General features: G+C 47.5%; 5 protein-coding genes across 5 annotated transcripts; 2 read left to right on the top strand and 3 right to left on the bottom strand.

The window, feature by feature from the left end:
- Positions 1-265: 265 nt before the first annotated feature.
- Positions 266-2,245, bottom strand: BBA_07140 (major facilitator superfamily transporter; the record flags this gene model as incomplete). The annotated part of the gene is made up of 4 exons (XM_008602237.1): positions 266-1,395; positions 1,456-1,546; positions 1,607-1,870; positions 2,024-2,245. 4 exons carry the CDS (start codon positions 2,243-2,245, stop codon positions 266-268), a joined length of 1,707 nt encoding a protein of 568 aa, XP_008600459.1.
- Positions 2,246-4,193: 1,948 nt separating this feature from the next.
- BBA_07141 (MFS transporter, putative) lies at positions 4,194-5,681 on the bottom strand (the record flags this gene model as incomplete). Its single annotated transcript, XM_008602238.1, has 1 exon — positions 4,194-5,681. The coding sequence occupies one exon, from the start codon at positions 5,679-5,681 to the stop codon at positions 4,194-4,196; it is 1,488 nt and encodes a 495-aa protein (XP_008600460.1).
- Positions 5,682-7,408: 1,727 nt separating this feature from the next.
- On the bottom strand, positions 7,409-9,922 carry BBA_07142 (uncharacterized protein; the record flags this gene model as incomplete). Its single annotated transcript, XM_008602239.1, has 12 exons — positions 7,409-7,534; positions 7,636-7,703; positions 7,769-7,850; positions 7,917-7,998; positions 8,066-8,326; positions 8,407-8,488; positions 8,570-8,705; positions 8,770-8,872; positions 8,942-9,289; positions 9,345-9,535; positions 9,588-9,795; positions 9,867-9,922. The coding sequence occupies 12 exons, from the start codon at positions 9,920-9,922 to the stop codon at positions 7,409-7,411; spliced, it is 1,743 nt and encodes a 580-aa protein (XP_008600461.1).
- A 1,362-nt stretch (positions 9,923-11,284) lies between these two features.
- BBA_07143 (subtilisin-like protease PR1F) lies at positions 11,285-12,250 on the top strand (the record flags this gene model as incomplete). Its single annotated transcript, XM_008602240.1, has 1 exon — positions 11,285-12,250. One exon carries the CDS (start codon positions 11,285-11,287, stop codon positions 12,248-12,250), a length of 966 nt encoding a protein of 321 aa, XP_008600462.1.
- Positions 12,251-14,257: 2,007 nt separating this feature from the next.
- BBA_07144 (deuterolysin metalloprotease) lies at positions 14,258-15,381 on the top strand (the record flags this gene model as incomplete). The annotated part of the gene is made up of 2 exons (XM_008602241.1): positions 14,258-14,369; positions 14,426-15,381. 2 exons carry the CDS (start codon positions 14,258-14,260, stop codon positions 15,379-15,381), a joined length of 1,068 nt encoding a protein of 355 aa, XP_008600463.1.
- Positions 15,382-16,276: the final 895 nt, after the last annotated feature.

Raw genomic sequence — 16,276 nt, forward strand, 5'->3', positions numbered from 1 at the left:
TGGCAGCGAACGGCAATGAAAACACAAGTATCAACAATTCAGCAAAATCAGTCGAAATCATCTAAAATAGATCCTTAGCGATGCATAACATCACAGGCTGCAGGGCGGTATCTACAGAGTGGTCTGATCCGGGCGCAATTCATCTTCATTCCATTAACAATGTAATATTACCGACTTTTACCTTCCCAACACCCTTCCTACACCGCCTTCCCTAAACAGGTTATTATTACACAAAAAGTAAGCGACAAGTTACTCCTTCCCCCAATCACGCTCTGCTCCGCAATTCATGCTCCTCCTTGACACCCTCAGCATCAGGCTCTGGCGCAATTCTGCCAATGACTTCCATCTTGCGAAACGCAATGCAAACAATGACCATTGCCGTAACTCCTATGGCAAAGTTAAACCAGCTCGCAATCCTAATACTCAGCAGCGATGCATAGTCCAGCTCCTGGACCGCGCCGACATTTTCCACCGACACGCCACGCTCGTGCGCCAACACGGCCGTCTGGATGGCCGTGGCAATCGCTAGGCCAATGGCACGGCCCATTTGGCCAACAGCGTTGATGAGGGCGCCGCCAATCGCTTGATCCTCAGCCGGCAGGGCCTGCGACGTGAAAAAAGTGAGGCAGGGCCACGTAATGTCTGCTCCGACCACAGACAGCAGCATCGCCCACATGCCCCATGCAAAGTACGAGGTGGTGATGGGAATGGGGACGGCAAAGAGCAAGCTAGCAATAGATACGGAAAAGGTCCCGCAGATAAGCATAAAGGCAGTCGGTACGCGGCTGAGCAAAAACGCAACGGCAAAGGAAACAAAGATGCCACCAACACCAGTTGGCAGAAAGCGCAGCATGGTCTGAATGGGGTTGTATCCGAGATAGTCCTGATAGTAGTAAGTGGCAAAAACCAGAAAATTGTTGAACGAGGCGAAAAAGAGGCCCATAATGAACATGACCGCCGTGAATTGTCGATTCTTGAACACGGAGACCTTGATCAGCGGAGGGCGCCCGTCGGGTTTCTTCTCGAGGCGGCGCTGCCAGAAAAAGAATGCGACAATCAGCAACAGCGAGACAAGAATGAGGTTTGAGACCCATGCCGTCTGCCATCCGACGACGTTGCCCTCAGTCAGCGCAAAAAGCAGTGCAATGAGCGCGACAGTGATGAGGGCACCGCCGGTCCAGTCGACGAGCTTGAGCCGGGCCCCGACACTGCCGCCTTGGAGCGCGGCAGCGAGCGTTGGCGAGTCGTCCGAGTTGGGAATGAGCGCAAAGCCAGCGATGGAGATGGCGGCGGCCATGATGGCCATGAAGCCAAACACCCATTTCCAGCTGCTGTACTGTGCAATGATGCCGGATATGATGCTGCCAAAGATGCTTCCCAGTGGCGCACCGGCTCCTAAGGAATACATGTGAGTTACAATGTTGACGAGGTACAATAGCAAGACCAATGACGTACCATATGCTGCAAAGGCATAGTTCTTTGCCTTGCCGGGTGGAAAAGTAACACCAAGGATACCAATGGCAGTAGGTACATTGGCCGCAGCGCCCTACCAGAGTCAGTCAAGTCACTCCGAAACAGCATCAATCGCCTTGATTGAACCTCTTACCAGACCATGCAGCCCGCGGAAAAAGTCAAAGGCAATCTCGTTGGGCATGAGCGGATTCAGTGCCGTCGCGAGGGTGACCCAGATGGACCCGGCGATGAAGATGAAGCGCTTGCCGAAAATATCAGCGATGCGGCCCCAGAGCAGGAGGAAGCAGCCAAAGGTCAGCGAATAAGCAGATACGATCCACTGCAGTCGGCTGTCGGGGATGTTGAGCGTCTTGCCCATGGCTGGCAGGATAATGACGACGGCCTGGGCCGAGAGGGTCTATAGATGATGCATCACGTTAGACAGGTTTTTTCTATTTCCGAGAAGAGGCCAGAGCGATGCGTGAGCAAGCAAAAAAAGAAGCGAGCTTGTTTCGCATTTTTCGATCAGGTGGTTTTCGAGACGAGGGGCAATCATGGAAGCTCTTCTTACATTTATAAAGGCCGCTCCCGTCAGGGTAATGACGAGCGCGATGCTTCTTCCACGCGACAAGGGCGCCTTTTCGAGCTTATCGTGGCTACCATCGCTTCCAGAGGATACGCATGTGTGCGAGACGGTCTCATTCCCGTCATGATCGTACCAAGCATTTGAGTGCTTGTCCGTTTCTGTATCGCTCGCCGCGATAGGCGTGGGCGCGTCGATCGATCGCGGCATGATCGTCCTGGTGTCTGTTCACACGTGTATCTGGGTCAAGGAAAGAAGAAGATGGAAAAGAAAAAAGAAAGATCAGATGTATGGCGTCGCCCTACAGTCGAAATGTGTCTTTTGCTTTCAAAGGAAGCCCATTGGTCTCGATATAAGGCGCGCGGCATGAGAGATGGTGCGTGTGTGCTCAGTCAAAAGTTTGGGCCCCAGCTTTGGGATTACACGGGAAGCAAATTAAATCGAACCTCAATATCTCGAGCTCTTTGTTCTTGTTTTTTTGGATCCTCTTTCACGGCTTGGTGGGAGGGCTTTGGTGGGAGGAAGGGTTGTTTGTCGCCGCAGTAAAGTACAAGTTCGCCATTCGCCATTCCCCCCCCCTCGCCTCTTCTTCCGTGTGATGCTACGCGACGGCCGCACCCCCAAAAGAAAAAGGTCTCACTTTTCTGTTTGCTATTCACTCCCCCTCCCGAGAGCGAGGCCTCGCTACTTTTTACCCTTGAACTTTGACCCGAATATTGCAGTCGGGGTCTGTAATTTGGGCTGGCTTTGATGGCGGCGGGCGGGGGGAGGCAAATTGTTTGCTTGTCGGTGCGAAAGGCGGTTAATGAAGAGGGCCGGACCGAAGCTCCGCCCAAACAAGTATTGGACGGGCAGCGAGACGCTTTATAAAGAAAAGAAAAAACAAACTGAGTAAAATACTCTTTTTTTCCCCAGCTAGTTCTCGGCGCTCCGACCATGATGCCGGGGCTGCGGGGCAATTGCGCAATCACTAGGATATTCGCGTGTATGCCCGGCTTTGGTCATCGGCAAGTCTCAGTAGCTCGGCCGGATTTGAACCCATGTTCTGGGGCAATCAATGATAAGAATTGTCTGCAGCAGCTCTTGCCAACTGTGCGTGTGTGTGTGCGCGTCAGACAGCCGAGGCCGACAACCTGTCTCACGGCTACACTTGCACAGGTACAAGACTCGTACATCCCGCACTACACGAATAACTGATAAATTCTGAAACTAGTTAGTTAGTTGAGAGCATCACCATACCAGCTACCTTTGTGACGCTTATTCCATTCGCTTCTGTAACCACCGTTATCTTTCCAAGATAGAGCCATCCACTTCTGATCAATTTGAAGTTGCGCAGAACATTCTCATCTAGATGTTACTTCTTCTCATCTAAAAATGGAAAAAAAAAAAAAAAAAGACTCGCAGAATGTTCGCTACCACCAAGTCACTCCAGAGGCAGCTGAGCAGTCTCCGTTGCCGTCTGTCTACTGACACCGCAAAGCGATCCTGTTGAATGAAAGGAAACAAAGACGGCACCACCTTGCGGGTAAGTGTTACTCTACGCCGTTTCCTTCAAGTGAACACGAGCGCTAAAGAAGAGGGGTCGAATAGTCGTAGCTCACGAACTAAAACGTTGACACATGAGAAGGCTGTTCTTCAAGAAAAGTGTTTCCATATGCATAAGGGGGAAAAAATTATGAGCAAAATATCAATTGCAGTAAATGATTGACCATGACTCATATTGAGCCTCAGAAAAGTCATTCAATCACTGAGAGGCTTAGCATGTAGGTCTCCCATTGTTACACGACTTGCTTCTACAGATCAGCGCTATTTTCTGGTCATGGTACTGCCTCTGAATCAGACCCTGGTCTAAAATACTCTGCATAGCGTCATCCAGCTTTTCGATCTCTGCTCCCATATTCGCAAATCTACTTTATACAAGTACTAAATCTAAAGTAAAATAAAAAAAAGTAGTCCAAATAGTACGCCGTATACCCTGCCTTGGGATTGTATACTGTTGATACCTACTTTTGTAAAGTTACTCTTTAGTATCAAAGTACTTGGATTTATAATTAGCTAATTTATAGAATGTATCGCGTTAACTTGATAACTGCGTAGATAAAAAGCAATTACGCACCGTGGCTTGCAACACTATTTGGGTTCATCGTCGGGTGAGATCTCAACTCTCGGTCTCAGCCTGCGCCTTGGCCATCAACGAGGCAGACTCTTGTGCGTACTTGCACTTCATCCTCAGCCCGGCTCCGTACCTGTACATGAGAAAAGGAAACGGAACGCACGCCAGAGTCAGAAACGCAGGAATCGAACTTGCCCAGTGAATGCCAAGATTTTGGTACATTTGTGAAACGAAAAGCGGAAACGCGGCACCAAAGAACGAACGCAGCATGGCTCCTGCCGCAAGGACAGAGGCCGCATAGATGGTGTAAGAGTCGACCAGGTAGTTGAGACACGATAAAAAGACCAAGACACAGCCGAAACCGAATGGAGCAGACAGAATGATGCTGGCCGACCAGTGCACGCTGGGCGAATTGGTCCAGGCAAAGGCGAACATGCCAACAGGCAGCGCGATTGCTCCAATGTTGGCCGGGGGCAGCCGAGATTCGGGGGTGGCGTTTTTGCCCAGCTTGTTGTATCGCACATTGTTGTCGACAATGGTGTAGGCGAGACCAATCAGCATGCCCACTGTCAATCCCAAGAACGCTAGACCGCCGATACCCTGGTTCCAGCCTCGCTTGGACTCGTAGACGATGGGGAATGCGCCCATGAACATGTAGATGGTGCCGTATAGAATAGCCATGTAAGTCGAGGCAATAAGCACGATAGGTTCCATGAAGAGAAGGACCCAGGGTCGCTTAAATGCCGTGGCGAGTATCTTGGACGGAGCCGCCTTTTCGGTTTCGTAGATGGTGGTGTGGGAAGTGCCCGTCTCACGGCTGAGCTTGCGTGCCTTTCTTGACAATAGAACCGGTGCATATGTCTCTGGTAAGAAAAAAACACCAAAAATCCATACAACGGCGATAAAGATGCAGCAGATGCCCTGAAGCCATCGCCAACCAATCGAGATTGTGACAAAGCCACCCATGACCGGCCCTAGCATCGGCCCCATGAAGGGGGCTGCAGCAAAGACGGCCATGGCCAGACCGCGCTCGGAATGGGGGAACAAATCCGCAATGACGCTTCCAGAGTTTGTCAGCGGGCTCGCGCCGAATATGCCGGCCAGCAATCGGAACACCAGCAGAGACGGCATGTTGTTGCATCCGGCCGTCGCAGCCACAAAAGCCACAACGAGCGCATGGCTGGCAACAAAAAGTATCCTGCGACCGTATAGCTCGGAAATTGGTGCCCAGACTGGCGGCCCGACGGCAAATCCGAGGACGAAGAGGGCGATGCCGAGGGCAAATATTTCTTTGCTGGAGTGAAACTCGCCGAGGATCTGCTCCGAGGAGGCCGAGTAAGCAGCCGACGTGAGGGTGACTGCGAAGACGGACGTGGTGACAAGAGTCGTAATGAGCCACTTCTTTACTGCCGAGAAGTTGAGTGGGTTGTCTGGGTCGCCAGGCTGGAATTCGACGAGAATGGGGCCGGCAATAGGGCCGGCAATAGAGGCCTCAACCCTACTAGTTTCTTGCGAAAGCTCAGAGCCTGCCATCATTGTCCGCGTTGAAGCTTCTTAGATTCGGCCCCAGAAGTCAAAACACGAACAAAAGGCAGCGAGCGTCTGACCAAGTGACTGACTACCCATTATATATACTTGCTACGAATCATTGATAAGAAACAAAACAGTAAAGCAGATTTACTTTGCTCGCAACCAATCGGAAGCCGTCGCGAAAGCTCGGGCAAATACGATCCAACCCTGGAAATAATGTTGGCGCGAGACTTGGCCCCCACTTCGTCTCTATCGACGTCACTGGGCCGGGTCTTCCGTACCGGCGGGTCTTTGATTTTCCGTAGCCGGCGGCTTATCGTGTGAAAAAGCTCACGGGTTAGACATATAGGTCGCAGGTTCTAGAGGCTCGATAGAATCATTAATTTAGTGCGCAATTTACCTTACTATCTTAAGTATTGTTGTTATGGCTAAGGGGGGTACGGGTAGTACTAGGCGACTCTGAGATACCTTTTTTTATACACGGTTTACTTGTAAGATAAGTACCTGCACGTAGCGATCTTACTCCATGATCCTCTAGTTCCTGCACAGCTAATTGGCTGCACGAAGCGGGTCTAGGTACCACGCCAACATTATTTCAAGGGTTGGATCGTAGGGAGAAATAGCGGGCATCAATCAACTTGGAAATTAGGCCGCAGCTCAAAGTTCACTCTTCCATCCTTCTGTTGTAATAACAGCTCGAGTCCATTTGTGCTCCTCAACAGCTATCGATACAGTTGTGCTATCCTTGACTTACCTGCTGAGCACATATACTGGCACCACATCCACCCCATCGAGCCGATTCTCGATAGCGAGCGCTTTACTCACTATTATCGCGCTCTCTTTTTGAAGACACCTCGACGCATAATACCGCGGACGAGCACGAGCCTGTCATCATCAGCATTCTCAATACAATCTTTGCGCTGACCACTCAGCTGCAACAAGATGAGCCGGCAGAGGAAAGGGAATGCATGAGTAACAGATAATTTTCCAGCGTGCGTGGACTGGCGTCAGCGCCGATACCCTCGCATGGGACGGGGTCGGGGTCGGTTTGGCTTGTGCAATGCCTTGCTTCTCATGAGTCGATGCTTGCAATGCACCAACAAGCCTCATCAGATGTGGATGGCAGTTGGATCCGCGGTGCGCATGGCGCAGAGTCTTGGCCTTTTTATTCACGACTCCCTGTCCACTTCTGATATGCCAGTTGCCGAACTGCACTTTCGCGCTCGTAATGCTGATAAAGTACTGCCAAACTCAGCCGGAACCAAAATCAACATCAGAAAGCAGCCTCGGCGACAACTTTGCCAGAGACTGTGCTTTCATGTGCGTCGGGATCGCCCAGACCATGATCAGTCAGATGGACAAGTGCAGCCAAATAGACATTTCATCGGTCGGACTGATGCATTGGTGGTATAGAATCTTCCATCTTCACTTAGCAAATACAGTATTGGTCATTGGCCACTTACGTACTGAACTGGTCGCTTCCACACGGGTTTCACATGCTCGGGACCAGGTCATGGCAGGATTACAGTCGTTATCGTCAAGGCCCAAGGGTGGAATCCGCGAAAAATGATCAACTAGTTATACTTACCTATTGCATGTAAAATCAGGTTATTTATCAAAGAAAGTAGACGCATGGATAGATTTCTGATTAGGCTATCTAGATATCCTCTTCACCACTACCTAACGAATCTAGGACAGAAGGGTGCTATAAAGCCAACGGCTAGGCACCATCAATCAAGCAAAGCAGCATATGGGCTGAGATAGTCTTTCCAAGTCAAGTTGAACTTTCGAAATTTCGACATCAAGGATTTTGCCCTCGATCTCGCGTCCCTCGGATTTTCTGCAGCTTGCTCGACCTGAAAACCTAAAGTTAGCATACAGTCGGAGGAATCTTTTGGACATGACTCGATGCCAAAATTGTGGCGGTAGAACTAGAACGAGGTGAAATAGAACGTACCCATTCCTTGCTCCCAGTCACAATATCATCTAAAAACTCAAAATGCATATCAAATATTTTCTCATCATCTGTGATGGATCATTAGACATCTTATATCTTAAAAGACGAGAAGAAATCCCATTTTTTAACTTACAGCCTCCTAAATCTTCAAGATGACGAGTGATAGTGGTGACGAGCTCCGACAATTTGACCAATTCCCGCAAGATACGATTAGACTAAGATGAGCGAGCTAGTCAGTTTTCAAGTTATGGCACCTTTTTCTTCTCCCATCTTGAACGTACCATTATGCGTACAGTACCATAGTCGTGAACGCGCTGGTTTGCCGGGAAACCGGGGAGAGTGTTATATTCCTCCAACACAGGTCTGTTAAGGGTCAGTTTTTTTACGCACACGGAATGCATCTGCCTTATTCAGTTCCTATTAGACGTACCGGTAGGCAAAGTTGTGATCACAAGCATGCTGCATAAACTTATCGGCCCACTCCTTGACTTGCTTAAACGATCCAGACGCGGAGCCAAGGCTAGACTTTTCAGACACGGCGCCGTCGGTGTTGGTCATGAATGTTCCCAGATTGCCTTCCTGAAACATGGTGATATCGACGTCGGCATGCTTGTCCACTTGCTCCATGCTATCCTTGACTGAAACGCTGATATCGCCGCTGACGCCCCAGAATCGCAGGGCAGCTTCCGCACTATAAACAAACGTAAGTTGCCCCATTCATTTGAACAGCAAAGTTTCATTTGAACAGCAAAGTGTCAAAAAAGTACGTACTGGGCTTTGACCTCCTTTGTCTTGCTGCTGTCTTTGGCCCTGAAAATCAGTCGAGCCATCAGTTTGCCGCCTCGTTTATAGCCTAGTTCGTTTTAGCAAAACCCGATATAACACCAGCAAAGCAAGGACCGGCGATAGCCCTTGAGGTAAAAGAAAATTCTACCTTTGATCCATCTGTCTCCATGGGTTTTATAGAACTGATCTGGAGTATAGCTCGCGGCATCAAAGTGTCCATTCTGATAGTCTTGCTGCTTTTCAATTTCAATAGTAGCAACAAAGGTTAAAGCATCGTTGCTCATCTAATCGACAACATGTTAGAAATGACATCTACCCAAAATTCGGGTTAAGCGAATTGCTGTATACACTTGCCTTTGCTTGATCAAGATAGTTTCCCGAAATCGCTGCCGACTGGCCCCAACCAGAGATGGCCAAGGACGCGCTTACATCTAGCGCGTGCATATAGGAGCTATAACAGGTCCTCAAGGTTAGAGTAACGGTATTTTAAACCTACTTATGGCTCGTGTATGAAGCTTACTCATAGTCCTCAGTCAGCTTGAAATGAGTGTGGATCTTGCCTGTGCAGCCGGGAATGTTAACAACCGCACGCTTCCCGTTCTCTTCAGCAACCTCCTCTGGAGCCACGTCGGGAAGGTCGTCAAAAATGGTGTCCGGGTCCGGTTCGGCAAAGTACTCGAGAAGATTGACGACCCCTGTCAGGTTAGCGCTAGGGGCCGTAAAGTTATAGGCGGTTACCGGGTTCGTCTCGTTAAGGACGGTTGCCGGGTTCGTCTTGTTAAGCATGGTGGGGTTATCTCTTTTGACGTTATCAGTCAGGGGAACCACGACATCGACACGCAGACCCTTGCCGAGAAGCGTGCTATATCTAGTATATAAAGTTAGCACCGCCGACTAAGTGGGATATTAAAACGGCGTCTTACCCTTGTCCCCAGCTCAAGGTACCTCCTCCGATGGTCGACTTTTGCCTGTTGGGGCCTCCAGCAGACCCCGCCGGGACATTTTTGGCGTCCGTGTCGGCGATTTCGTCCTCAACGGCGAGCTCTCTGTCAGAAACCTCTCGAGTCTCAACAAGTGGTTCAGATAAGATTATATCTTCTTCGACATAGTCGACCTTGTCTAGGGTTAGCCCGTTCTCTAAGAACAATACCATTCCGCCAACGTACATGCTCATGATCTTTGATAAACTTAAGTTCCTCGGGCGTGAATACTCCGGTGTAGCCTTGGAATCCGTAGATGATACCGTCGATGATATGCTTAACGCCAGTCTCGCTAGTGTCATCACGATCACTTCGCTTCTGGACACCTTTAACAGCTTTAAGATGCTCGTCAAGGTGGCCTTTGTCTAGACCTTCTTTCAGAATGACAATGTGACTGTCGCATCAGAGGCATTAGATTCTCGCCTATAATTCCAGCGTATAATTTCTGTTTCCGGGGCTACTTACCCGACTGCCTCGCCGTTTGTACTTGCTTGCGGCAGTGCGGAACCCATTTGCGCCATGATAACGGCAAGAGCGACGTGAGAGAGAAGTAGCCTCATCGTTGCTCTCTGCGAGTTGTTGAAGAAAAAATAAAGTAAGGTTTCAAGATAAAGGACTGTGCTTCGAAAAAGAAGAATCGTGCTTGTTGATGACATGAGAATAGTTGAGGTGGGTGATAGTTACTTATACCCAACTTTCATAGTCCGCTTTTAAAGCTGTCTCTGACTATCACGCGTATAGAAGTGCGTGTACTGTTGGGTCTGTTTACAAGCAGGCGAATAGATAGTACTCTGAAGCTAAGTCCTAACCAGGGAGATAGGCATAACTAGAATCACGCCCGGCAAGTTTTCCAAACTCGAGATTATTTACAGTGCTATTGTGCAGGTATGCTTCATCAGTGGAAACTTTACGAACCTCGGGCAGCCAATAGCATCTTGTCTAGGTTATTGATATGTTAAACGGTGATATTAGAATCGTCCCATGAAATCTCTAAGCTACATCATTTACAGTTTCACCAGCCGAAGATTTTTAATCTGCTTAACTCAGAGTCATGCACCGGCTTAACGTCTTGGATTCTCGGCGCTACTCAAGGGGCTTTTAACAAGATATAACCCGGTAAGAGGAATAATAGAGAAAGGTTGATATATTAGAATACATGCCGCTCTTATAGTTGACTCTATCTAATGAGGCCATGTAGCGAGTAAGTTATTTCTTAGTTTAAAATATCAACAGAATAGACTTAATACTAAAGTCGTGGCTCGCGTATATGCATAGCTAAGCGAAATGATAATGAGCTAAATTTTACCTAGGATCAGATGATGCTATACGATACGTCTTACCGAAGGCTTCATAATCCTGGCATCTATTCTAAGTCGCTTCCACTTGACGGCTTTGCCTTCTACCGAGTACACTGCCTCTTAGCGAAGAACCAGGTATATACTTGGTAGAGATGTTTGTGACTCGCGTATGTGCGTAGCTAAGCGAAATGATAATAAGCTGAATTTTACGTGGGATCAGATGATGCTATACGATACGTCTTACCGAAGGCTTCATAATCCTGGCATCTGCTCTAAGTCGCTTCCACTTGACGGCTTTGCCATCTACCGAGTACACTGCCTCTTAGCTGAGAACCAGGTATATACTTGGCAGAGACATTTGTGGTTCGTATGGCCAGACATGACCAAGCTGAGCTAATTACTTGGCGGGCTCAATTGCCGTCATTCTATACTTCATAATAACTATATCGGCTTGCCTTTAGTGTTTTCACCATATATAAGAAACAGGATAAAACGTCTTCATACCACACCAGTTGTCAAGCGTCAGGTTCTTACTTACAGTCATTATCTCTGAAATACTCTTTCTACAGCAACTACCCTGCCGCGATGAAATTCACCAGTACCTTTGCCTTGTTAGCGCTACCTTTCGGTATACTTGCGCAAGAACTTACCCAGACTGGAGCACCTTGGGGCCTTCGTGCCATCTCGCATCGCAAACCGCACGCGCGCCCACGGCAGACCAGCCTTCGCCGATTCGAGTACTTTTATGATAAAATGGCGGGAGAGGGCACTTTTGGGTATGTCATTGATGGCGGCGTTCGCATCACCCACAAGGAGCTTGAGGGGCGTGCTGAGAACCTCTGGACGGCGGATTATTCGTACCCAGGCAACGAGCCCAACTACGACGATACGTCAGGCCACGGCACACACGTTGCCGGAATCATTGCCTCGAAAACCTACGGAGTGGCCAAGAAAGCCCGTATTATAGCTGTCAAGGTGCCAGACCGCTCCGGAACAATGACGTCATCAAATCTACTGTCAGCTATCCATAGGTCTGTTAAGGATATCCTTGACAAGGGCCGTGTCGGCAAGGCCGTCATCAACCTTTCTCTGGGTGGCTCCTGCCAACAGAAATCAATTTCGCAAGCCATTACTCGGGCTGTGGCTAACGGGATCACCGTTGTGCAAGCTGCCGGCAACAATGGCAAGGACGCTAAAGACCATTGCCTCGCCCCGAATGCTAGGGCCATCACCGTTGGAAACATGGATCAAGATTGGACCGCATACAGTACTTCTAATTACGGGTCCACAGTGGATATATTCGGGCCAGGAACAGATATTCTTTCACTTTCCAACGCAGACGATAAGAAGTCTCAGTTGATGACTGGCACGTCAATGGCGGCACCTCATGTTGCCGGTGTTGCCCTTACCTTCATGTCAGGCTCTCCTAAGCGTCGTCACGACATTGTGAGTCTGCTTGATTCGACTTGCACCAAGGATAAGATAAAGGGCGACTTGCGCGGATCTCCAAACAAGCTAGTCAACAACAACAACAAGAAACAGGAGAAATAGGCACCGTTTCGTCATGCAGCTCCGTTTATTGCTTATACGGTTTACCTTAAGAGCCCCTTATAGAATATTAGATTATTGAAAATCATCTGCCTGAATGACTGTATACAAGAAACAGCCCACGACCTCTGATAACGTGATGACTCAGGTGACGGGCATTTACTATACCCCGGCGATTTGCGTTTCGCCTCTAGCAGCCGCCTTGCTCATGTCTCTCCTCTTACTCTTTTAGATAATATCGCCGTGTAATCTAATGCGTTCTGCCACCCGCCATCCTCCCGGACGCCCATCACGACTAATGTGCTGATCAACACGCTATTATACTAGTGGTCGCCTAACGAATAGTCCAACATGGCGATGATGAAAGGCACTCACGCTAATAAGCTATTATCCGTGCTTGAATATAAGAGAGCACTCATTTCTGCTTCATTTTGCAGTGCTCCTGAATCTGGTTCCCGAGCTTTGTTTCAAGCCTACGATAATACATCCGACGAGTATCGGAACAAATAGCTGCGTTGTGGCACGAGCCAACCAACGTCTGAGGGGCCGTGCCCAGGATCTCCACATCTGAGCCTCGATAATAACTCTAAACCATTCCTAATAAAAGAAAAAGACAACATAATTTACGGTGCTAAAATCGAGTGTTAACCTTGTTTTAACGCTTTATAGAGGATTTCATGATTTACTTGCTACGTTGATATTAGAGTTGACTGGGAAAATTCTAGTTTTGGTTTCTAAACTAGGGGTTGCTTCGCCTGTGGCTATAAATATCTTGGATTAATAGGAGCATTAAGAAACACGTACCAATTAAGAACAGAACTGAGACCGCAGTCTCTATAATAAGAACGGGTTAGCGGCATCGCCGACAGTGGGTAAATCGCCTTTGTCCTAACATAGAAATGTGCTAATGTACACTTTATCACTGCTAAGCCCTACGTTACTGCTATGTATACGCTACGCATCGCCATCGCTAAGTTTTATGCTAGCCAAGTTGCAAATATATTCATTCCTTAACCCTAAGCCTTACTAGGTAATTTCTACTTAAGTATTATAAAAATATTTATTTTAAAGCTTTAGGCTACTATAGCTTGTATAAAAAGACAGGGGAAGCAGGCATTAAGTACCCCTAGGTAGTGTATTAGTTCTTTTTCAAGAATCTTCTTGCCGCTCTAGGTAGACATTATTCGCCGTAACGCTTTCCTCGTTCGACTGGACTTGACAGGCTGGTCGCACGGGAATAGGCTTGAACTAAGTTAGCCGGTAACTAGTAAGACAACCCGAAATAGTGAGACAACCCCTTGCCATTAGAGATGTTTATCCGTGCAAATAGTAATACTCTTGACAGGCATAGCTTTTAGTCTATAAGGAGGTACTTATATACCACACCACATATCTACCTTGCAATAAAACGTTAGCCTGCTAAACCACACCGACTTGCTTGTCTCTTATTACGCTACTAGCGCCCGCTCCCTAAATCCGACTTTGAACGGCTTTACCAGCATATATGTTTGATTAATAGACTCTTAAGGTACGGGCTTGTCATAACTTAACACTTTATTGCGCTATAACTTCAAAGTGAGCTGTATATTGACATGCATGCTAGATGGCCTGCATTAAGCGTAAACGCTTACCCGTCTCCATCGACCGTCTTGGACACGCTCATAAGTTAAATGGATCACTTTAGAATGAGACCAGCTTATATCGCGATGGCCTGAATCATATTAGAAACTTTTCTTCGGCGACTATCCTTCAAATACATATAAAGACGTCTATACTTGCCCCGGTTGATGTAAAGGGCCAAGTCATTTTGAACGCTGGCGATTAGCTCACCTTAAGCTTCTTCTTCTCGATATTTCCCCATTCACAGCCTCGTCTGTGCTAATTTTGCCATTCAGAATGAAGCTACTAGCAGTATTTTCTCCGCTGGCACTCGCCGCTACTATTCCTGCTATGCCGGAAGAGTGGCCCGCCAGCCTTAATGTTCAAGACGAGTTAATTACATAGACAAAGATGAACATAACCCTTAAGAACAAAAGCCTAAAGGCTTTTAATATCCTCAAAGCCGGTAGCATTCTTGATGATAACCGCCTGGAATCAATGCGCCTTGACGGGGGAAACGGATGTGTGTATCTCTTCGGTTTAGTAACAACAGGTGACTAACCCTTACTCGTTCTATAGACTGCGCTGTGGGATTTGCCGACAGCGAGACCCCGCCACATACCAACCCAAGAGATGAGTCCGAATTTCAGCTCATGCCAGCATACGGAAAAATTACTACAACCATCGACTTGCTTGATGTTCGTGATGCATACAAGTTTTGCGGTAATGGTACCGCTGTTCTCTCTATCAAAGCTACTATTCATGCTGCCGAGGTTGGGAATACAACGCTAGTCCACGAAATTCCATACGAGCTGCGCTTCGCCGCGGTCTATCATAAGTTTTTCCCCCCACTGCCGAAAGTCTTTGAGGAGAGGGTCCATAAATGCTCCCCTGATTATCTGAGCGTGCTCAAGGAAGGCATTACCAACTGTGCTTCTCTAGCCACAGCGGCGCGGGAAGCTGCCTTGAACGGGTCAGCTGAGCGAATGGAGGCCTATTTCAAGGACTCGAGCCAGGATACCAGGAACTCTGTCGCCGATGTCTTTGCTAAAGTTGCTGCCATGTGCAACTTTGAAAATTCACGAGTTTATTACACTTGCAATCATTGGGTATGCGGGAAAGAATTTGCCGGTGTATTGCGCCATTCAGACCCAGGTCATGTGGCATTTTGCAAGAGAGGCTATTATCAACCTATGCTTCCAGATTTTAACGAAGTATCCTCGGTCACTCATACTATTATTCACGAGATGACTCATTTAGATTTTGTCAAGGCTACCAAGGATCTCGGATACGGCCTACTTCACTCGACGGACCTTGTTAAGGATGAGAGCCTCCAAAATGCTGATAGCTACGCCCTCTTCTCTGATGCAGTTTATCTAAAAGAGGATGGGCTAAATCAAACGAGGGCCGACGCTGCATGGCAGAGTACCAAATGGATCTGGTATGACTCTAACAAATTAGGAAATTTGACTAGATCGGAGTTCCTAAGTCTTCCACCCGCTGTTCGTTCAGCGCGATTTGGTTTTGTGCTTTAAGAAGAAATCAACAGTGTTGCTAATAATATATACGAAATAACGTTAGCAATACAGACCCCCTCATAACATTATTATATAATCTAAAGGTCAATATTATATTACTATATTTAGCAGCACTACTCTTAAATCAAATCACATTGAATAAATCAGCGTAAAAATTTTACTAGATAGATAAATATAGTTTAAAATTTTATTTACGTTTAATATACTTAATATAATCTCGTTTTTATCTGACTTTTTCTAATGTTAGGGAAAGGGTATAAGCCAGGACATAGGAGGGTTACGAGTAAAGAAGTAGACATATAGGGCTAAGCGGCCGATGAACTAGTAGGGAGGAGGCAGCGATAATTCCATCATCATCAGATAAGCTAAGGATCATCTTATAACTAAAGTCCCTTAAGCACCTAACCTCACATCTAAATAGTCGGCTTAATAGTAACCAGTACTACTCTAAACATAAGGTAGACTACTAGAAAGGTACAAATAGAATACCGCTAATATAATCGTAAACTTAAGTACCCCTATAATATAGACCATAGCGCGTCACGTCGTTAACCCTTGATCTGCCTACTGGTTGCGTTTATAGGTCAAGATGTTGACCGTACCAGACCGGAAGAACGATCCCCTGTAACTATAACTAGAAGTATATATATACTTACTAGTAGCCTATAGTTATAGATAATTAATTAAGAATTCTTTCTCTCTCTCTCTTATGTCTGTAGCCTGGTTGTATCTCATTATAAGAGACCTACATGCAGAAGCTAGCATTGGAGTAAGTCTACTTAGACATTACCGCAAGCCAAATCACATCTCAGGAAGTTTGACTACCATCCTGCGAGCCACGCCCGTCCCGACTCAGGGCCCACCTCCGCTAGTACCCATCATCTCCTTTGTT

This window comes from Beauveria bassiana (genome assembly GCF_000280675.1).
Source record: "Beauveria bassiana ARSEF 2860 unplaced genomic scaffold BBA_S00023, whole genome shotgun sequence".
NCBI classification, from domain to species: domain Eukaryota; kingdom Fungi; phylum Ascomycota; class Sordariomycetes; order Hypocreales; family Cordycipitaceae; genus Beauveria; species Beauveria bassiana.